General features: G+C 47.4%; 1 protein-coding gene across 11 annotated transcripts in view; it reads right to left on the bottom strand.

Moving 5' to 3' along the window:
• ZNF346 (zinc finger protein 346) overlaps window positions 1-21,580 on the bottom strand; it is a 62,838-nt gene that overhangs the window by 12,940 nt on the left and 28,318 nt on the right. For 2 of the 11 annotated variants that reach the window (XR_012414416.1, XM_005558618.5), the window contains 3 exons: window positions 17,762-17,995; window positions 7,316-7,409; window positions 3,207-4,649 (listed from right to left, as the gene is read on the bottom strand). Coding sequence is in view for 7 of the 11 variants with exons in the window: in XM_005558618.5 (XP_005558675.1) it covers window positions 4,562-4,649; window positions 7,316-7,409; window positions 17,762-17,995 (416 nt within the window). In the remaining 4 variants the exon portion in view is untranslated. Of the gene's footprint in view, window positions 1-3,206; window positions 4,650-7,315; window positions 7,410-15,336; window positions 16,214-17,761; window positions 17,996-18,357; window positions 18,843-21,580 lie in introns of those variants that run through there. The other 9 variants (XR_012414418.1, XM_005558619.5, XR_012414417.1 and 6 more) reach the window with 7 other exon arrangements.

Here is a 21,580-nt window from a genome sequence, read left to right as displayed (position 1 = left end):
TGAATGTGTGGTGTACCTAAAAAAGTTCGGAAAAAAAAGGAAACAGTTAAACAATTTCTGGGTATGGTGCACAGTTGTTTTTGCCCCCTCTTCCCCGTGCATCCATTCCCCCTCAATCTGGAAAGAGCCCCTACAACTTTCTTCTTTTGGGGCTGCGTCACTCCCTCTCTCAATATGTTTTAGGTGGAGGTGACTCAGCTTTAGGCACATGACCCAGGCCCCAAATCAGAGTGCCTTTTCCCCTAGCCACAGGGATTAATTCAGGGATGAGAACAGGACTAAAGCAGTTGAGGCAATCCCAGATATTTTGTTGGAACTAGTGGAGAAAGGTGTTCTTTCCACTGTTGTTACTAACGTATCAGGATAGAAGCCTGGGGCTGCTGGTGGCCACCTTGGCACCTCTTGGAGAGAGCTTGCCTGAGAGAGGGCACACAGAGGAAAGCAGAAGGACAGAAAATTCTTCCTGATGAGACCATCTCCGAGTATGGGTCCAGCTATCACTGTATGTGGATTTTTCATTAAGTGAATCAAAACATTCACTTTTTTAGCTAATCGCTTTGGTTTGGCTTTTTTTTTTGAGACAGAATCTCCCTCTGTCGCCCAGGCTGGAGTGTAGTGGCGTGACCTCGGCTCACTGCAAGCTCCGCCTCCTGGGTTCACGCCATTCTCCCACCTCAACCTCCCAAGTAGGTGGGACTATAGGCACCCGCCACCACGCCCGGCTAATTTTTCTGCATTTTTAGTAGAGACGGGATTTCACTGGGTTAGCCAGGATGGTCTCGATCTCCTGACCTTGTGATCCGCCCGCCTTGGCCTCCCAAAGTGCTGGGATTACAGGCGTGAGCCACCGCGCCTGGCCTGATTTGGGTTTCCAACAGTTTAATAATTGGAATCTAATACATTGGGAATGGACAAAATTATGAGAAAAATGGAGGGACTTGGAATATAAACATTGAGTCTTGTCTCATCTGTTTCATGGGTGCTGCCCCTTCCCTGAGTGACTGCTCACCCTGTGAGACCATGGCACTGTTAGGAGATGGGTGAGGCAGGCTGCAGGGGCCATGTGGGAGAGACTCTGGTCCTCACTTGTAAAGGGTTCCAGAGCAAGTCTAGAGAACTGGATTCTACTCTCCATTTTGTCACTTCTTAGAGGCAAGACCTTGGGCAAATCATGACACCTCTTTCAGCCTTGTTCCTTCTCTCCATGGTTTTTATTTATTTTATTTTTTATTTTTTGTAGAAATAGGATTTCACCATGTTAGCCAGAATGGTCTTGAACTCCTGGCTCAAGTGATCCACCCGCCTCGGCTTCCCAAAGTGCTGGGATTACAGGTGTGAGCCACCCTGCCTGGCCTCCTTCTCTATATGGAATATCAACTCTTAGCTCAAAGGTTGTTACGCAGATCAAATGCTAGTTTCCCAATCTCTCCAGCTTTTTCATACCCTTGGCTGAGTCAGTTCCTCATCCTGGGCTTTCTTATCATTGTCATCATGATCTTTGACCGTGTGTGAATCCCCAAGGGCAAGAAAGTGTTAATCTCTAGGTCCCCTTACCAACAGGGCTGGCCACACAGCCGGCAGGGACTACAAAGTGGTCTTGCAGGCAGGAGGCTCACGGTATGATAGCCCATTGACCCTCTGCCCTTCATTTCCTTGCTTGGTAGCTGGGGCTGAATCCGACATACTAGGTGGCTTAGAAGGACCCTGGGGAATTGCTGGAGCAGTCTGATCTTGGGAAGCTGAGAACCTCCCCTGGGGCTGTGTAGAGCCTTTCACAGCAGACCAGGAGCAGGGGCTGAGTGGTGCTGAATGGGAGCTGAGGCTGCCTGGGCCCCTTCCTCAAACCTGGCTGTCTACAGTAAAGGATGGACAAAGAGCTCCTGAGGCCATAACACCCCTTCCTTTTTTTAAATTTTAAAAATTATTCTTTTTAGAGACAGGGTCTTTCTTGCTCTGTTGTCCAGACTGGAGTACGGTGGCATAATCATAGCTCACTGCTGCCTTGAACTCATAATTAAAGCGATCCTCCTGCCTCACCCTTCCAGGTAGCTAGGACTATAGGCATGCACCACCACACCCAGCTATCTTCTTTTAAAATTTATTATTTATTTATTTTTTTGGAGACAGGAGTCCTGCTCTGTCACCTAGGCTGGAGTGCAGTGGCACGATCTCGGCTCACTGCAACCCTCCGCCTCCCGTGTTCAAGCGATTCTCCTGCCTCAGCCTCCCGAGTAGCTGGGACTACAGATGCGTGCCACCATGCCCAGCTGATTTCTCCATTTTTTATAGAGACAGGGTTTTGCCATGTTGGCCAGGCTGGTCTCGAACTCCTGACCTCAGGTTATCCACCTGCCTTGGCCTCCCAAAGTGCCTGGATTACAGGCATGAGCCATGGCACCTGGCCTTAACATTTATTTTTATATATATTTTTTTGGAGATAGAGTCTTGTTATGTTACCCTGGCTGGAGTGCAGTGGTTATTCACAGGCATGATCATAGCATACTACAGGCTGGAACTCCTGGGTTTGAATGGTCTTTCTGCCTTGGCCTCCTGAGCAGCTGGGACTATAGGTGCATGCCACCACAGCTGGCCATAACACTCCTCAGCTCATTTTTGAGTCATGGAAAATGCTCTTTCAAGAATCACCAGGCCTATGATAAGTCCCATGGAACAAACCTATCACTGTGTAAGAGCTGAGCAGGAAAAAACCATCTCTTCTCATACACCTCATTCATTCATTCATTCAATAAAACTTCATGATACACCACTATGGACATCAGGAAGTAGAGACGAATAAGGCTGGGTCTCTGCCCTAAGTGATTGGCCTGGAAAGCCATACTGGACACAGTTTCCATACTGGCCTCCTTGTCTCCTTTCCTGCCCCTCCCTGCATTCCTTTACACAACAGCCAGAATTCTCTCAAACATAAAGCAGATCCCCAGCTTAAACCCTTTAAAGACCTTCACGAGGCCCTATGTGACAGGAGAAGCAGGAGAACATGGATGAGAAGATGAGGCTGTATTGAGTTCAGGGCAACTGAACTCAAGGGAGACTTTCACAGGGTGCTTGACTCTGTCCCAACTCCTAAAATGACTACTGGGGACTACTGAGGTCTGAATGGGGTGGGGGTGAGGGGTCAAGACAGACATACTAGATCCAGTGGCAATATGGCTCAAAACCCTAGGTCTGTTAAGTTGCAGTCTGGCTCATGGGGGAAATTCTTTATTTGGATGCTTCAGTGACCAAGAGACAGAGCATTAGACACACATCAGCACACACATACACACAAACACACACACACACACACCCACACGATATGCAAAGCAAAGGCATTTCACAGGTGAAGGGATAGGGAGTGGGGGAAGGAGGCCACGAGAGCAGCTAGGGGCTTCTCTGACACAATGAGGAGAAGCCTCTGATGGTGACACTCCTTGGAATTCTTGCCTCAAAGCTACAAGGAAAACTCTATCCCTGTGGACTCAGTCCCAGGCCACAAAACAGTAAAGACAGAGAAATCTGGGTGTGGGGCCCGGGGGACACCTGCTCCTCACTGTAGAAACCTGCATCAGCTCTCTATTTCTTTCCCTGGGACCCAGAAATCGCCTGGTGGATGACGGGGAAGGCTAGCACCACAGCAACCTGGGCAAGGTGGTCTGCTGCACAAGGGGGAAGAGAGGGCGAGTAGGGCCGAGGGTAGCAATGAACCTCACAGCTGGCTGGCATGAGGCAGTTTGCCTTTAGGGGCAGAACCCTCAGGGAGACTTGCATGTGGGGCACTTTCCCATGTGACCTTGGGTCAGAGCACCTCTGATGGAGGAGGGGAAAGGTCCCATCCCCACTGGAGTGTCCTATAATCCCAGTGGACATGGAGGCCGCCCCCAGCCCCAGCTCGTTGCTAACTGCTGCAGATCCTTAGCACCATTCAGGAACCGTGGAGAGGGCAGCGGGGGGAGCAATGCTCCGCCAAGACTGTGTCACCGCTCCAGGAGGAGACTTCACAGTTGGCAGAAACCTGCGCAACTGGCCATATCTGGTCTAAGGCTCAGGAAAGCCTGTACCTTCTGGGGGAAGGCAGAGTGTTGTATTAGCTCCAAGCTTCCATGTTGCAGCCATTTCCTCTGTTTCCTGCCTCAGCCCAGGTTTGGCATGAAAGTTCCAGGTTTCACTGGAAATGTCTAGGGCCCAGGGAGATCTCTGTTCTTTAGTTGCAGGAACTGGCCCAAAACTGACCTTTAGAGGAAAGACAGGTGGCTGGGGCCTCAGCACCTATGGCCCAGAGGGGCTGGGGAAGGGGGAAAGCCACCCTCCAAACTGCCACCGGTGAGACCCCAGGTCTCTCAATACCCTTGCCTCCCCTGTCATGACCTACAGGACTCCTGCCAAAGGGGAGCAGCAGGAGTGAATTAGCCTGGACCAACCAGAGGCTGTCTGTGGCCCAATGCTGCCTCAGGCCTGTGTACTTTCCTGGTGAGAACAAGGAGTGAGAGGGAGCCAAGGGCTGAGCAGTCACGGGAAGCTGGCTCACGGCTGGCCCAACATGGGATGCTGGGCAGAATCACCTCTAGTCTTCCAAGGTGGTTGCCTCTTTCTGAATGGGTTGCCTTTGCATTGGAATCTGGCCCAGGGATGATGCCACTGTTTTTGGTGACCTGTATTTGAGAAGGAACAAAGGAACAGGGTCAGTGTGTGGCAGCTGTATTGGCTTATTGCAATGATAGCACTGCCCTGTTAGGGCCTTGGAGTAATAGGCAGGGCACCTTTCCTTCACTGAGGTCCACTGTGGGCTGGCAGAATGCTGGATGCTTAGCTTCCATCATTCCATCCTCATGGCAATTCTAGCAAGGTGAGAAGCAGCATCCTCATTTTACATACAAGGAAAGTAAAGTTCAGAAAGTTTAAATGGCTGGCCCATAGTATGTTTTTTTTTTTTTTTTCTGAGATGAAGTCTCGCTCTTGTCGCTCAGACAGGAGTGCAGTGGCGCGATCTCTGCTCACTACAACGTCTGCCTCCCAGGTTCAAGCGATTCTCGTTACTCAGCCTCCCAAGTAGCTGGGATTATAGGCGCCCGCAACCACGCCCGGCTGATACCTGTACTTTTAGTAGAGACAAGGTTTCTCCAGGTTGGCCAGGCTGGTCTCCAACTCCCTACCTCAGGTGATCCACCCGCCTCGGCCTCCCAAAGTGCTGGGATTACAGGCGCGAGCCACCGCACCCGGCCGCAAAGTATGTTTTTAAGTGGTAGGTTCAGGACTGTAGCCAATGCCTTTTCACTATACCAAACCACTGCCTACAGGGCCCTATACAAACTCATTCCATTTGGTAGTGGCAGAGTAAAATGAATGGGCTTCGAAGTCAAACAGGCTTGAATCCTAGGTCTAACTCCAAGTAACCAAGTGAACTTGGGCAAGTCAATTAACCTATCTGATAATTAGGCTTTCTTTGGTTGTAAAAGGCAGGGGTGGGGGGATATCCTAATTTCAGATCTTTTGTTGAGAATTTAATGAGACTGAAATCAGGTGTTCAACAAATTATAGCTTTATCCTTACAGAATTAGAGGCTTTTTAAAAATTTTGAGACAGGATCTCACTCAGGCACCCAGGCTGGAGTACAGTGGTGCCATCATAGCTCACTGCAACTCAAAGCTCACTCCACCTCCTGGGCTCAAGCTATTGTCTCATTTCAGCCTCTCAAGTCGTTGGGACTACAGGTGTGCATCGCCACACCTGGCTAACTTTATTTTTTGTAGTCGGGGTCTTACTACATTGTCCATATTGGGAGAATTAGAGACTTACTGACTTGCCCAAGGTCACAATGCTGGAAAGTTTAGCAAGAGAACAGTGAACAACACCAGCACTTTCAGGTATGGGTAGCCCCACGGCGCGGCTCTGGTTGGCTTCAGGTTGTCTGTTGTAACTGCCATCATCCAAGCTGCAAGGGAGGTATGTATGCTGAAACACTGTGGGACTGAGTTGCTGGGGCTTGTCTCAAGTCTATACCTAAGAGTACCCCCAAAGTAAAAAACATATCCACAGGTAAAGAGGATGATCTGCTACCGTATGAGAGAGGAGACTCCAGGCAGAGTAGAGAGAACTAAGGACATTTTTTACACCAATACTCTGTGTTTCCACCACCTTTAAATCATTCAGCTCAATGAGCAAAGCAAAATCAATGACCAAAGTCAAACAAACATTTCAGCAGCTTGCCCGCCTGAAACTCAGTTTCCTTGTCTGTAAAACGGGAATTCTGCTACCCATCTCAGAAGGTTATGCTGGGGCCAGGTGCAGTGGCTCACACCTGTAATCCCAACACTTTGGGAGGCCGAGGCAGGCGGATCACTCGAGCTCAGGAGTTTGAGACCAGCCTGGCCAACGTGGTGAAACCCCATCTCTACTAAAAAAAAAAAAAGGTTATGTTGTGGCACACTGCTCATACCACACATTTCCCTTCAGAGAGGAAGGGACAGAACCACGTAGGCCCTCCAGACCAGGTCCTATCCTCTTTATATCAATGGTGCCATAACCTACTTTTGAGCCTGACGCCTTGGGAGGAGCATGCTGTGGGCCAGATAGGCTTCAAGTTGAATCAAGACCGTGCTTCATTCACATCACCACTTTGAATGCTGGTTGTCTATATGTGTAAAATGGGAATAATTATCTTTCCTCTCAGGATTGGAAGGATTACCTGAGAAAATATGCTTGACATACGGCCTGCAACAGAAGAGGGGCTCAAGGAATGTTAGTCACTTCCAAGATTACCATGAACAGGTAACTCTCCGTTCACCTGGTTCCTTCAAAACCCTTATCACAATCTGTGATTATTGGTTGTTTACTTGCTTAGTCTGTTTCCTCCCACCAGGCTGTAAGGTCATGGGAGCAGAGGCTGGGTCTGTCTTGGCCACCATTCAGAAGATGCTCAATATATATTTGATTAATGAATGAGAGGGCCTGGTCATATTTGATAAAAACCTATAGAGGGAACTCCTGCCAGCAAAGGATAGGGTCTCCAGGCCAGTGGAAGAACACTTCCCCAGAGTGCTACAGACCAGGAAAGCCAGGTGTTCTTAGGGTTCCACCAAGAAAATCATGTATGCTTCTCTATTAAAACCTTCAGCCCAACGGCTCCAAAGACTGGGCAGAAGCCGGTAGAGAAATACATATAGAGGAGACACTTGTTCCTGTTAAATGATTTATCTTCTGTTCACTGAAAAAAGGCTGCCAGGATTCCACTTCGGCCCAGAACTACCTGGCTTTGTTCTGACGCAGAAGTCCTGGGCTCCTGCTATGGATCCTAGAATTTCAAAAAATGGTTACTTACTGGTTCTTGTGTTTGAAGCCGCTGACATGAGCTTGGTACTGTTCTATGGAGTTCAGCACTATCTTACATGTTTTGCAGGGGTAGCCCTTTCCAGCTGAAACACATCAAAATCAAGATCTTAGTTATCCAGTAAGAAGTAACCTAAAGACTGTTGCTTTTCAGAGTGTACAAATGCCCTTCTAAGAACTGACAGGTGAGGCGAGGTGAGGTTGCTGGCCCTGATGAGAACCCAGAGGCCACAGTGCTCAGGAGGCACAGACTGCGTGCCTGTGTGCTTCCTGGGGTTGGGAACATCCTCATTCCTGTGTCCCCCGTCCCAGCATAGAGCCCGGCCCAGACTAGCTGAGTGATAAAAGAATGACAGAACAAAGAAGTGACATTTGGTGTCTCTTCTAACTTAACTGTGCTAACTGGCCTCATTAAGGATGCCCTTCACTGAGAGATCTCTGGGAAGGTGCCACTCTCCGAGGGCTTGCAGTAACAGTAATTAATGAGAATGCTGGTTATGAAAATCAATCTGTCTTTCTACCCTGGGAATCACTGACTGTATCTCACTTTACCAGGGCTGCTCCCATGACAAAGTGGCTTTTCCCACATGGTCTGGTAGTGAGTGAGGAGCCAGGAGAGGGAATTGAACTGCTGGTTCTGCTTTCATGTGACCTTAGCTAGATTCCTTCCTTTCTGAGCTTTTTCTTTTTTTTTTGAGCTCTGTGGCCAGGCTGGAGTGCAGTGGCACGATCTCGGCTCACTGCAACCTCTGCCTCTTCAAGGGATTCTCCTGCCTCAGCCTCCTGAGTAGCTGGGACTACAGGTGTGTGCCACCATGCCCAGCTAATTTTTGTATTTTTGGTAGAGACGGGGTTTTATCATGTCGGCCAGGATGGTCTCGCTCTCTTGACCTGGCAATCCACCCGCCTTGGCCTCCCAAAATGCTGGGATTACAGGTGTGAGCCACTGTGCCCGGCATGATCCTTAGCTTTTCTTAACCTCAAACCAATTATACCACAACTTATTTTTTTGAGACAGAGTCTCATTCTGTCGCCCAGGCTGGAGTGCAGTGGCACGATCTCGGCTCACTGCAAGCTCCGCCTCCCGGGTTCACGCCATTCTCCTGCCTCAGCCTCCTGAGTAGCTGGGACTACAGGCGCCCGCCACCACGCCCGGCTAATTTTTTGTATTTTTTAGTAGAGACGGGGTTTCACCGTGTTAGCCAGGATGGTCTCGATCTCCTGACCTCATGATCCGCCTGCCTCGGCCTCCCAAAGTGCTGGGATTACAGGAGTGAGCCACTGCACCCGGCCCACCACTTATTTATTTAGAGACAGAGTTTTGCTCTTGTTCCCAGGCTGGAGTGCAATGGCATGATCTCCACTCCCTGCAACCTCTGCCTCCAGGGTTCAAGCGATTCTCCTGCCTCAGCCTCCCAAGTAGCTGGGGCTACAGGTGTGTGCCACCATGCCTGGTTAATTTTTTGTATTTTTAGTAGAGATAGGGTTTCACCATGTTGGCCAGGCTGGTTTCAAACTCCTGACCACAGATGATCTGCTTGCCTTGGTCTCCTCCCAAAGTGCTGGGTTTGGGATTATAGGTGTTGAGCCACCGTGCCCAGCCCCACAACTTATTTTTGATTTTTTTGAGACAGAGTCTCATCCTATCACCCTGGCTGGAGTGCAGTGGAGGCAGCTCCGTCTCCTGGGTTCAAGCGATTCTCCTGCCTCAGCCTCCCGAGTAGCTGGGATTACAGGCGTGCACCACCATGCCCAGGTAATTTTTGTATTTTTAGTAGAGATGGGGTTTCACCATGTTGGCCAGGCTGGTCTTGAACTCCTGTCCTCGTGATCCACCCACCTCGACCTCCCGAAGTGCTGGGATTACAGGCGTGAGCCACCGCGCCCGGCCACACCTGGGTAATTTTTGTATTTTCTTTTTTTTGTAGAGATGGCGTTTTGCCATGTTGCCCAAGCTCCAAACCTCTTCACATTGGAACCAGGATGATCTGCCCATAAAACTCAAACTGGCAACGGCTTCCCAGGGCTCTTAGGGTAAAGGCCCACCTCCCTAACATGACCCACAAAGTCATGCGTGAACGCCTGCTCATTTCCTCCACATCACTATGTCCCACACTATCCTACTTGCCCTCTGGGGGGCCTTTCTTGATCCCTGCTCCCCCATCTTATCTCCCCTCATTTTATGCCCAGTCTTGCATTTGTCTTTTTTTCTAAAGTTTGTCACAGTTGTAACTATTTGCTCAATGCCTGTATTCTCTGCTAGACGGTAAGCTCCATAAGGACATAGACAATACCTGTCTTGTTTACTACATATATACCACCATGCCTGGCACATATTAGGTAAAAGTCCAATAAATACTTATTGACTATCTATGAATTTAGTAAGACTTGAAAACTTGTCCTGTATAAAAAGCTGAAGAAACTGGGGGACCAGCATGGGGCTCAGAAACCAGCTCTACTGAGTGGGAGACAAGACCCTAATTAGGGAGAGTAAGTGATGGGGTGAAGCAGAGAAGGATTTCAGTAACCTGGAGGGGACATTCAATGCTCTGGGGGCAAGAAGGATTTGCCTGAATGCTATGTAGGTTTTAGTTCTGGCCTTCTCTGGTAAATATGAGAGAAACGCAAGCCTGGAGTATAAAACCACTCTAAGCCTTATTTGATCTGCTTGGTAGATGATGCATTTGCCCAGGTGGGATTTAGATACCCTAGGTCATTTTACAGTAGATCCATACTTGCCATGAGACACTTGTCAGGGACCCTCAGGAACTAGTCTCTGGATCCAACACAGAACTACATTGGGTTTCAATGTGGGCTCAGGCTCTGCCACTCTTTAGTGTGGAACCTGTGGCAAATCACTTCATCTTTCTGGTTTTAATATCCTCATCTGTAAAATGGTGATAATCAAAGTTGTTCAACAGAGTTATCGTCAGGATTATATCAGGTAATGAAATGTGAGAGCACCGAGCCCAAGCCCTGGGCCATAGCTCCTATCAGTAAGTGTTAGATGACTTGACTAAATGAATGAACTAAATGAATGAGTGGCTTTGAATGAAGCCAGCAGGGAGAAGTCAAGCTGTTAACAAACCTAAATAGGCCGGGCTCATGCCTGTAATCCCAGCACTTTGGGAGGGCAAGGTGGGTGGATCACTTAAGGCCAGGAGTTCCAGACCAGCCTAGCCAACATGGTGGAACCATCTCTACAAAAACAAAAACACCTGAATTCTTTGCTAAGGTAGAATCCTTGTCAGTTGAAGTCATTGCCTGCATATTCTAGGTCAACAGCCTACCTCTGTAAGTAAGAAGGGGGATAGAGTGGGGCTCAGTGCCTCTGCTAGACATTCTATACTTGGAAAGCCTCCTGCCAAGTATGCTCAGAGCTGGAGGCAGGTGGAAGGAGTGTAAGGTTTGGAGCCACACAGAGCTAAAGACCCAAAGTGATATCAACACGGGGATTATTAATATCAAGGTCCTATCAGCTGTATGAGCTCAAACCATTTACTCTGGGTCTCAACCTCTTTGTGAAGTGGTCGAAATTATATCTGTTTATAGGAATGTGTGGAAATTAAAATTATAATGTACATATTCCTATCAAAAGGGGATTTAATACCCCTGCCTCTTTGCCTATTTTTTTTTTTTAAATAAAAAAGTATCGATTTTCTTCAAATCCAAGTCCTCTTGAAAATCTATGATCTCAGGCTGGGCACGGTGACTCACATCTGTAATCCCAGCACTTTGGGAGGCCGAGGCGGCTACATCACCTGAGGTCAGGAGTCTGAGACCAGCATGGCTGACATGGTGAAACCCCGTCTCTACTAAAAATACAAAATTAGCCAGCCGTGGTGGCGCATGCCTGTAATCCCAGCTACTTGGGAGGCTGAGGCAGGAGAATTGCTTGAACCCAGGAGGCGGAGGCTGCGGTAAGCCGAGATCACGCCATTGCACTCCAGCCTGGGCAACAAGAGCAAAATTCTGTCTCAAAAAACACAACAACAACAACAAAAAACCTGATTTTTCTTTTTATTTTTTTGAGACAGGGTCTCACCCTGTCGCCCAGACTGCAGTGCAGCGGCACAATCTTGGCTCACCACAACCTCCGCCTCCCAGGCTCAAGCGATTCTCCTGCCTCAGCATCCTGAGAAGCTGGGATTACAGGTGCACGCCAACACGCCTGGTTAATGTTTTTGCATTTTTAGGAGACACAGGGTTTCGCCACGTTGACCAGGCTGGTGTTCAACTCCTGACCTCAAATGATCCACCCACCTCGGCCTCCCAAAGTGCTGGGATTACAGGTGTGAGCCACTGCGCCCAGCCAAGAACACGGGATTTTAAAGTTATGTTATTTGGCTTGATTGCCACCTGCATCTCTAATTGATAATATACAACTTAGTTTTAGAGTCTTTATTTGTTCTCCATAAGGACCAAAAAAAAGAGAAAAAACAAAACTTAAAGAGACACAGGTCGTTTTTTTTTTTTTTTTTTGAGATAGAGTTTCATTCTTGTCACCCAGGGTGGAGTGCAATGGCGCGATCTCGGCTCACTGCAACCTCTGCCTCCCGGGTTCAAGTGATTCTCCTGCTAGGATTACAGGCACCCGCCACCACACCCGGCTCATTTTTTGTGTTTTTAGTGGAGACGGGGTTTCACCAGGTTGCCCAGGCTGGTCTCTAACTCCTGACCTCAGGTGATCCACCCGCCTCGGCCTCCCAAAGTGCTGAGATTACAGGCGTGAGCCACCACACCCAGCCACAGACAGAGGTCTTTCTATAATACGTTCCTCTATGTATTTAAGAACTTGAAATAACTAGCATAAAATGAATATTCCATTCAGTAATAATTTTTTATTTATTTTATTATACTTTAAGTTCTAGGGTACATGTGCACAATGTGCAGGTTTGTTACATATGTATACATGTGCCATGTTGGTGTGCTGCACTCATTAACTTGTCATTTACATTAGGTATATCTCCTAATGCTATCCCTCCCCCCTCCCCCCACCCCACAACAGGTCCCAGTGTGTGATGTACCCCACCCTGTGTCCAAGTGTTTTCATTGTTCAATTCCCACCTATGAGTGAGAACATGCGGTGTCTGGTTTTCTGTCCTTGCGATAGTCTGCTCAGAATGATGGTTTCCAGCTTCATCCATGTCCCTACAAAGGACATGAACTCATCCTTTTTTATGGCTGCATAGTATTCCATGGTGTATATGTGCCACATTTTCTTAATCCAGTCTATCATTGATGGACATTTGGGTTGGTTCCAAGTCTTTGCTATTGTGAATAGTGCCGCAATAAACATACGTGTGCATGTGTCTTTATAGCAGCATGATTTATAATCCCTTGGGTATATGCCCAGTAATGGGATGGCTGGGTCAAATGGTATTTCTAGTTCTAGATCCTTGAGGAATCGCCACGCTGTCTTCCACAATGGTTGAACTAGTTTACAGTCCCACCAACAGTGTAATAAGTGTTCCTATTTCTCCACATCCTCTCCAGCACCTGTTTCCTGACTTTTTAGATTTTTTTTTTTTTTTTTTTGAGATGGAGTCTCGCTCTGTCGTCCAGGTTGGAATGCAGTGGTGTCATCTCAGCTCACTGCAACTGGGTTCAAGAGATTCTCCTGACTCAGACTCCTAAGTAGCTGGTATTACAAGCACATGCCACCACGCCCAGCTAATATTTTTTTTTTTTTTTTGAGACGGAGTCTGGCTTTTTTGCCCAGGCTGGAGTTCAGTGGCATGATCTCGGCTCACTGCAACCTCCTCCTCCTGGGTTCAAACGATTCTCATGCCTCAGCCTCCAGAGTAGCTGGGATTACTGGCATATGCCACCATGCCTGGTTAATTTTTGTATTTTTAATAGAGATGGGGTTTCTCCATGTTGGTCAGACTGGTCTTGAGCTCCCAACCTCAGGTGATCTGCCTGCCTTGGCCTCCCAAAGTGCTGGGATTACAGGTGTGAGCCACCGCACCCGGCCAATTTTTGTATTTTTAGTAGAGACAGGGTTTTGCCATCTTGGCCAGGCTGGTCTCGAACTCCTGACCTCAAGTGATCCACCTACCTTGGCCTCCTAAAGTGTTGGAATTACAGGCGTGAGCCACTGTGCCTGGCCCTAGTTTTCGATTTTAATCAGTAAGTTATTCCTGAGGCAGCGGGAGATACTTTGCTGGTTCAAATTAAAAAGGACTCAACAAGGCCAAATTTATGTTAAGAAAACCTTTGGAAAAGCCTAATATTTTTCTCCTACCAAGTCTTTCTAGACTGGACACCAGGATGTTGAAAACACTGACATTACCCCTTTATTACCAAAGATATGGAGTCAATTTCCAGTTTCCACACATTTATGAAGTAACTTTCTCAAATTCTCTTAGTGCCCACAGTTTCAGGGATAGCTATATGAAGTCTCAAAAAAATCGACATATTAGGGCTGCGTGTGGTGGGTTCGTGCCTGTAATTCCAGCACGTTGGGAGGTCCAGGCAGGTGAATCACCTGAGGTCAGGAGTTTGAGATCAGCCTGGCCAACATGATGAAACCCTGTCTCTACTAAAAATACAAAAATTAGCCTGGTGTGGTGGCAGGCGTCTATAATCCCAGCTAGTTAGGAGGCTGAGGCAGGAGAATCGCTTGAACCCAGGAGGTGGAGGTTGCAGTGAGCCGAGATAGAACCAGTGCACTCTAGCCTGGGTGACAGAGCGAGACTCTGTCTTAAAAAAAAAAAAACAAAACTACATACTTGTAAATGTAATATATAATAGTAATATGTAGCAAAATCTATATATTAGTAAAATTTCAATACAATTGTGTACTTTTCAGAAAAGTATCTTTACCATAAAGAAGCTACTATTTCTTAATTTATAGAACCAGTTTTTACTCAGAAATCTACCAGTTTTTACTCAGAAATCTAAGTAAATCAAATTAGTGATGTTCACTCGAGATCTTTCTGTTCTGGAGTAATAGATTATACTATGCAATTATTACAGTAGCCCCGCCACCACACCCCACTCACCATCCGCAGATTTGCTTTCTATGGTTTCAGTTATCTGTGGTCTACTGCAGTCCAAAAATATGAAATAAAAAATGCTGGCCAGGTAAGGTGGCTCATGCCTGTAATCCCAGCACTTTGCGAGGCCGAGCTGTGTGGATCACAAGGTCAGGAGTTCAAGACCAGCCTGGCTAACATGGTGAAACCCTATCTCTACTAAAAATAAAAAAAAATTAGCTGGGCGTGGTGGTAGGCACCTGTAATCCCAGCTACTCGGGAGGCTGAGGCAGGAGAATCGCTTGAAACTGGAAGGTGGAGGTTGCAGTGAGCCGAGATGGCACCACTATACTCCAGCCTGGGCAACAAGAGCAAAAGTACGTCTCAAAAAAGAAAAAAAAAAAAAAAAAAAGGCAGATCTGGCATGGTGGCTCATGTCTGTAATCCCAGCACTTTGGGAGGCCGAGGTGGGTAGATCACTTGAGCCCAGGAGTTCAAGACCAGCCTGGGCAACATGGCGAGACTCTGACTCTACAAAAAACAAAAAAGTAGCCAGGTGGGGTGGCGCACACCTGTGGTTAAGCAATTTGGGAGGCTGAGGTGGGAGGAATGCTTGAGTCTGGGAGCTCCTGACTGCAGTGAGCCATAATTGAGCACTGTGCTCCAGCCTGTGGGACAGAGAAGACCCTATCCAAAAAAAAAAGGAAAAATCCAGAAATGAACAATTCATAAGTTTTTTAAAGTGCTGGCTATTCTGAGTAGCGTGATGAAACCCCAAGCTATCCCAAGCTATCCCATTGTACTCTGTTCAGAATGTGAATCATCTCTTTGTTCGCCACACTGTATATGCTATCTGCTCATTAGTGCCTTAGCCATGTTGGTTCTCAGAGAGAAAAACACAGTATATAGAAGGTTTGGTATTATCCACCATTTCAGGCATCTATGGGGGGTTTTGAAATGTATCCCCTATGGACTAGGCGTGGACTAGTATATTCTAAAAACGTGTATGTCACAAAATGTTAAAATATACATCGACTTTGAAATGTTTTAATATAATTGGAATGTACAGTAAAAAGGCAGCAAATATTTTTTCCCAATGAATTCACAGCAAACAAGAACACATGTAAGAAAAACTATCATCAAGATGGATATTTTTTTCCCTCTCTTAACCGTATAATATTCATGAAAACTGAATTTCTTCCAGGTCTTTTTTAATTACCCTTAATGTATAAGAAATGGTCCCTACATTCTAATTTTTCCCGTAAGTGTGAAGTTGGTGATTTTATAAAAAGACCCTGATGAGTTACAATATATTTAAAGTTACACGTTAAAAAATTAGGGCCAGGCGCAGTGGCTCACGCCTGTAATCCCAGCACTTTGGGAGGCCAAGGCGGGCAGATCACGAGGTCAGGAGATCGAGACCATCCTGGCTAACAGGATGAAACCCCGTCTCTACTAAAAATACAAAAAATTAGCCGGGTGTAGTGGCAGGCGTCTGTAGTCCCAGTTACTCGGGAGGCTGAGGCAGGAGAATGGCATGAACCCGGGAGGTGGAGCTTGCAGTGAGCCGAGATCGCGCCACTGCACTCCAGCCTGGGCGACAGAGCAAGACTCAGTCTCAAAAAAAAAAAAAAAAAAAAAAACTTAGGAAGATCGGTGGGGCATAGTGGCTCACGCCTGTAATCCCAGAACTTTGGGAGGCCAAAGTGGGCGCATCACCTGAAGTCAGAAGTTGGAAACCAGCCTGGCAAACATGGTGAAACCCTGTCTCTACTAAAAATACAAAATTTAGCTGGGCATGGTGGCATGTGCCTGTAGTCTCAGCTAGTTGGGAGGCTGAGGCAGGAGAATCGCTCGAACCCGAGAGGTGGAGGTTGCAATGAGCCGAGATCATACTACTGTACTCCAGCCTGGGTGACAGAGGGAGACTCAGTCTCAAAATAAGGAAGACCACCTTTCCAGTCAACTTTAAGGAATGTTCATTTTAAAACAGCATTAAAAGTACCAAAATACACAAATACTTTGGGCAAGACTTAAATGCATACTTGATAAAAGCAGGCTGCATGTAATGGCTCATGCCTGTAATCACAGCACTTTGGGCGGCCAAGGTAGGAGGATCACTAGAGTCCAAGAGTTCATGACCAGCTCAGGCAACAAACAGAGACCCTGTTTTTTTTTTTTTTTTTTTGAGATGTAGTCTTGCTCTGTTGCTAGGCTGGAGTGCAGTAGCACGATCTTGGCTTACTGCAACCTCCACCTCCCGGGTTCAAGCGATTCTCCTGCCTCAGCCTCCCAAGTAGCTGGGACCATAGGTGCGTGCCACTACACTCAGCTAATTTTTGTATTTTTAGTAGAGATGGGGTTTCACCATATCAGCCAGGATGGTCTCGCTCTCTTGACCTCATGATCCACCCGCCTTAGCCTCCCGAAGTATTGCGATTATAGGCGTGAGCCACTGCACCCGGCAAGAGACCCTCTTAAAAAAAAAAAAAAAAGGACGGACGCGGTGGCTTGAGACTCCCGTCTCAAAAACAAAAACAAAAACAAAAATAAAAACAGACGGATTTCTATATAAATCTGGCTTTCCAGAGTCTTTGGAAAACCTGAAAGAGGGACGGGCACAGTGGCTCATGCCTGTAATCCCAGCACTTTGGCTGAGGCGGGTGGATCACGAGGTCAGGAGATCGAGACTATCCTGGCTAACACGGTGAAACCCCTGTCTCTACTAAAAATACAAAAAAATTAGCTGGGCGAGGTGGCAGGCGCCTGTAGTCCCAGCAACTTGGGAGGCTGAGGGAGGAGAATGGCATGAACCTGGGAGGCGGAGCTTGCAGTGGGCTGAGATCGTGCTACTGCACTCCAGCACTCCAGTCTGGGTGACAGAGCAAGACTCCGTCTCAAAAAAGAGAAAAAAAAAAAAAAAGGCCGGGCGCAGTGGCTCAAGCCTGTAATCCCAGCACTTTGGGAGGCCGAGACGGGCGGATCACGAGGTCAGGAGATCAAGACCATCCTGGCTAACATGGTGAAACCCCGTCTCTACTAAAAAATACAAAAAACTAGCCAGGCGAGGTGGCGGGCGCCTGGGTCGCAGCTACTCGGAAGGCTGAGGCAGGAGAATGGCCTAAACCCGGGAGGCGGAGCTTGCAGTGAGCTGAGATCCGGCCACTGCACTCCAGCCTGGGCGACAGAGCGAGACTCCGTCTCAAAAAAAAAAAAAAAAAAAAAGAAAGAAAACCTGAAAGATATGGTAACAGCTGAGTAGGAGTGGCATTCACTCTTCAGCTGACCATATCCCCTTCCTGGCTCTCATTTTAATTTCTCATCTGGCTTCTGTAGGTATCTGAGTTTGCAAACCCTACTTACAAGACCTAAGGAGGAAAAGCACAACGTTGGCTGGTCCAGGGAGCCCCAGTGGCTAAGCCCTGGTCCAGCTCTGGGTGTGAGCTAGGCCCCCTCACCTGGAAAGTCAGTGACAGCAGGGTCCGCCAGCCGCCCATAGCGTGCCATTAGTTTGAGCTTGGTCTCCTGTTTTCTGTGTTTCTTGCCCACATAATGTTGTTGAGCCATGACAGGGTCGTTGAAAGTCGCATGGCAGAGGCTGCAGAACTTGTCTGGGTCTATCATCTCTCTATTCTGGTGCAAGGCTAAGGTGGAGGCCACAAGGAAAGGATTTGTAAGGTGTTTCGACAGAGCTGCGGTGAGAGAGTTCAAACAGAAACAATGAAAAAACCCAGAAGGTGCCAGGCTTTTGAGTATGCTGAATAGAAAGGGCTGTGACACCAGTTAATCCCACTTGCAGTGTGGCACTGCCTGTGTGAATCACACACGTGAATGCATTCTCTAATTGGGAAACCTGCGAAGATTTGAGGGAGCCCAAAGACTGGCTATTTCATTCAGCAACTTTAACTACTGTAAGCCCACAAATCCTGATTTTTCTCATATTCTTAGGAGGCTCTGAACTTCTGCTATCAAGTTGTCAAATTACAATAGACTCGAGACGCATACTTGCACTCTTGCAGGGATACCTCAGCATTTCCCAGAACTTCACAGCAAGTGGGACACAAAGTTTGGGAGTTTTATTCTCATCCTTGAAGTAATACAGTTGCAGAGCTGGGAACCAATGCACAGATACAGAAATTGAGGCTTGAGTTCCTGGAGCTCATACAGGGTCATTTAGAAAAGGTAACCATACTAGGGATGCCTTTTAGGCTACATTGCATATTAACAGGCTGAGCAGAGAGAAAAGAGGACCATTAACATTTAGTTATGTGTTTTGCTCATGCCTGTAATTCCAGGGCTTTGGGAGGCCAAGGCGGGCGGATCAGGAGGTCAAGAGATTGAGACCATCCTGGCCAACATGGTGAAACCCCATCTCTCCAAAAAATAAAAAAATTAGCTGGGCATGGTGGCATGTGCCTGTAATCCCAGCTACTCGGGAGGCTGAGGTAGGAGAATCACTTCAACCTGGGAGGCGGAGGTTGCAGCGAGCCGAGATCATGCCATTGTACTCCAGCCTGGGTGACAAGAGTGAAACTCCGTCTCAAGAAAAAAAAAAAAAAATTAGTCATGTGTATTGTATATGTATTTTCTCCTTTGGTCCTCAGAACAACCCCAATGAGGTAGGTATCACTTTGCCACATTATTCAGAAAAACTGAGGCTCAGACGAGTGAAGTGGCTTGCCCAAGGTGACCCAGCTAGTGAGTGAAGCCAGGTCTGTGACCCTAAAGCCTATGCTCTCTTTGCTACGCCAGGCTGCCAGAGTGTGGCAAGAAGACCTGAAGGCTATAGCTCTTACTTTCACCTTCAGAAAACATCCCTCCGGAGGCTGAGGCAGGAGAATGGCCTAAACCCGGGAGGCGGAGCTTGCAGTGAGCTGAGATCTGGCCACTGCACTCCAGCCTGGGCTACAGAGCAAGACTCCGTCTCAAAAAAAAAAAAAAAAAAACAAAAAAAAACCAAAACATCCCTGATTCTGGCCAATGAATTCAGTTAATCAGAACCTGGTGTAGGCATACCTGTGAGCCTCTTGTGCATCAACATATGGCTAGATGTTGACTGCAGGCTGTGCTGCTGCCTCATAAAGTGGATGCCACAACTCACTAACAAGTCCATGTGGCTGAAATGGTGTCAACCTAGCAACTACTGCTTTAAAAATGTGGGGCCCAGAAGCCCCCACCAGTGGTGGAGGATGGATGGGGCTCAGCAGGACTGAGATGAGATGTCTCAGATGCTCTTCCATACCTTTATCACTTCAACTGGGGAAGTTTTGAGGATTTTGGGCAAGCCAGAAGAAATTTTCTGGCCTTTCCCACAATGGTTTTCCAGTAGAGATGGAATCTCAATTTCTCTGCTTGTTGATTTTGTTTCAGCAAGTCATTAAAAAAGTAATGTACATGTTGTAGAATATTTTATAATATGAGAAAATATTCTGTTTGTGGTGTTAGAGTGTAAAAAAATCAAGTTACAGGCCAGGCGCAACGGCTCGTGCCTGTAATCCCAGCACTTTGGGAGGCTGAGGCAGGCAGATGAACTGACTCAGGAGTTCTGAGACCAGCCTGGCTGATCTTGGCGCACTGCAACCACTGCCTCCGAGGTTCAAGTGATTCTCCTGCCTCAGCCTCCCAAGTGGCTGGGATTACAGGCATGCGCCACCATGCCCAGCTAATTTTGTATTTTTAGTAGAGACGGGGTTTCTCCATATTGGTCAGGCTGGTCTCAAAACTCCTGACCTCAGGTGATCCACCCGCCTCAGCCTCCCAAAGTGCTGGAATTACAGGCGTGAGCCACTGCACCCGGCCTACTATCTTCCAACTTTTCTGTAATGAATGTAGATTTTTAACATCAGAAAAGAGATATATAATGGTTGTAAGAGAGAACGGTCATTCTTTGAGATACTGAAGAGAAGCATCAGAGGTGAAAGCGTAAGTTAAGTTTAGAAGAACCATTTAATGTGCATCCAATAAAACGAGGGATATAGAGTCTGTTCCCAGAAAATAAACTGAAATACAATAAAGTGTTCTACAGAGATGTTCACTGTAGTGTTATTTGTAACACTAAAAAGTGGGGGGTGGGGAGATTAAATGTTCAGCATTAGAGGAATGTTAAATGTGGTATGATGCACTCACTAAAAATGCTTATAAAGAATTTTTTAATAACATGGGGAAATACAAATGTCATATTAAATAAAAAACGTATAGAAGGCAATTGTATGGCCAGGTGCAGTAGCTCACACCTGTAATCCTAGCACTTTGGGAGGCAGAGGCAGGTGAATCACCTGAGATCGGGAGTTAGAGATCTGGCTGGCCAACATGATGAAACCCCATCGCTACTAATACAAAAATTAGGCAGGGCATGGTGGCTCACGCCTGTAATCCCAGGACTTTGGGAGGCTGAGGCGGGTGGATTACCTGAGATCAGGAGTTTGAGACCAGCCTGACCAACATGGTGAAATTCCATCTCTACTAAAAATACAAAACTGGCCGGGCATGGTGGCTCACATCTGTAATCCCAGCATTTTGGGAGGCCGAGGTGGGTGGATCACCTGAGGTCAGAAGTTCAAGACCAGCCTGCCCAATATGGGGAAACCCCGTCTCCATTAAAAATGCAAAAATTAGCCAGGCGTTGTGGTGGGCGCCTGTAGTCCCAGCTACTCAGGAGGCTGAGTCAAGAGAATTGCTTGAACCCAGAGGGTGGAGGCTGCAGTGAGTCAAGGTTGCACCACTGCACTCCAGCCTGGGCGACAGCAAGACTCTGTCTCAAAAAAAACACAAAAACAACATTAGCCGGGCATGGTGGTGAGCACCTGTAATCCCAGCTACTCGGGAGGCTGAGGCAGGAGAATCGCTTGAACCCGGGGGGCAGAGGTTGCAGTGAGCTGAGATCGCGCCACTTCACTCCAGCCTGGGTAGAAGAGGGAGACTCCATCTCAAAAAAAACACAAAAAACATAAAAGAAGGCAATTATACACACCATACGGTAAGATCATTGTTTGAGGCCAGGAGTTCAAGAGTAGCCTGAGCAACACAGTGAAACCCCGTCTCTACTAAAAATACAAACATTGGCCAGGCGTGGTGGCACGCGCCTGTAGTCCCAGCTACTTGGGAGGCTGAGGCAGAATCGCTTGAACCCAGGAGGCAGAGGTTGCACTAAGCCGAGATCGTGCCACTGCACTCCAGCCTGGGTGACAGAGTGAGACACCATCTCAAAATAAATAAATAAATAAATAAAAATAAATTAAAAAAAAAATTAAAAAACCCTACATGTGTAATCCATATGT

The sequence above is a fragment of the Macaca fascicularis genome, chromosome 6 (genome assembly GCF_037993035.2).
Source record: "Macaca fascicularis isolate 582-1 chromosome 6, T2T-MFA8v1.1".
In the NCBI taxonomy this organism is placed as follows: domain Eukaryota; kingdom Metazoa; phylum Chordata; class Mammalia; order Primates; family Cercopithecidae; genus Macaca; species Macaca fascicularis.
Note: the sequence above shows the minus strand (reverse complement) of the source record. Positions and strands in the feature narration are given on the sequence as shown.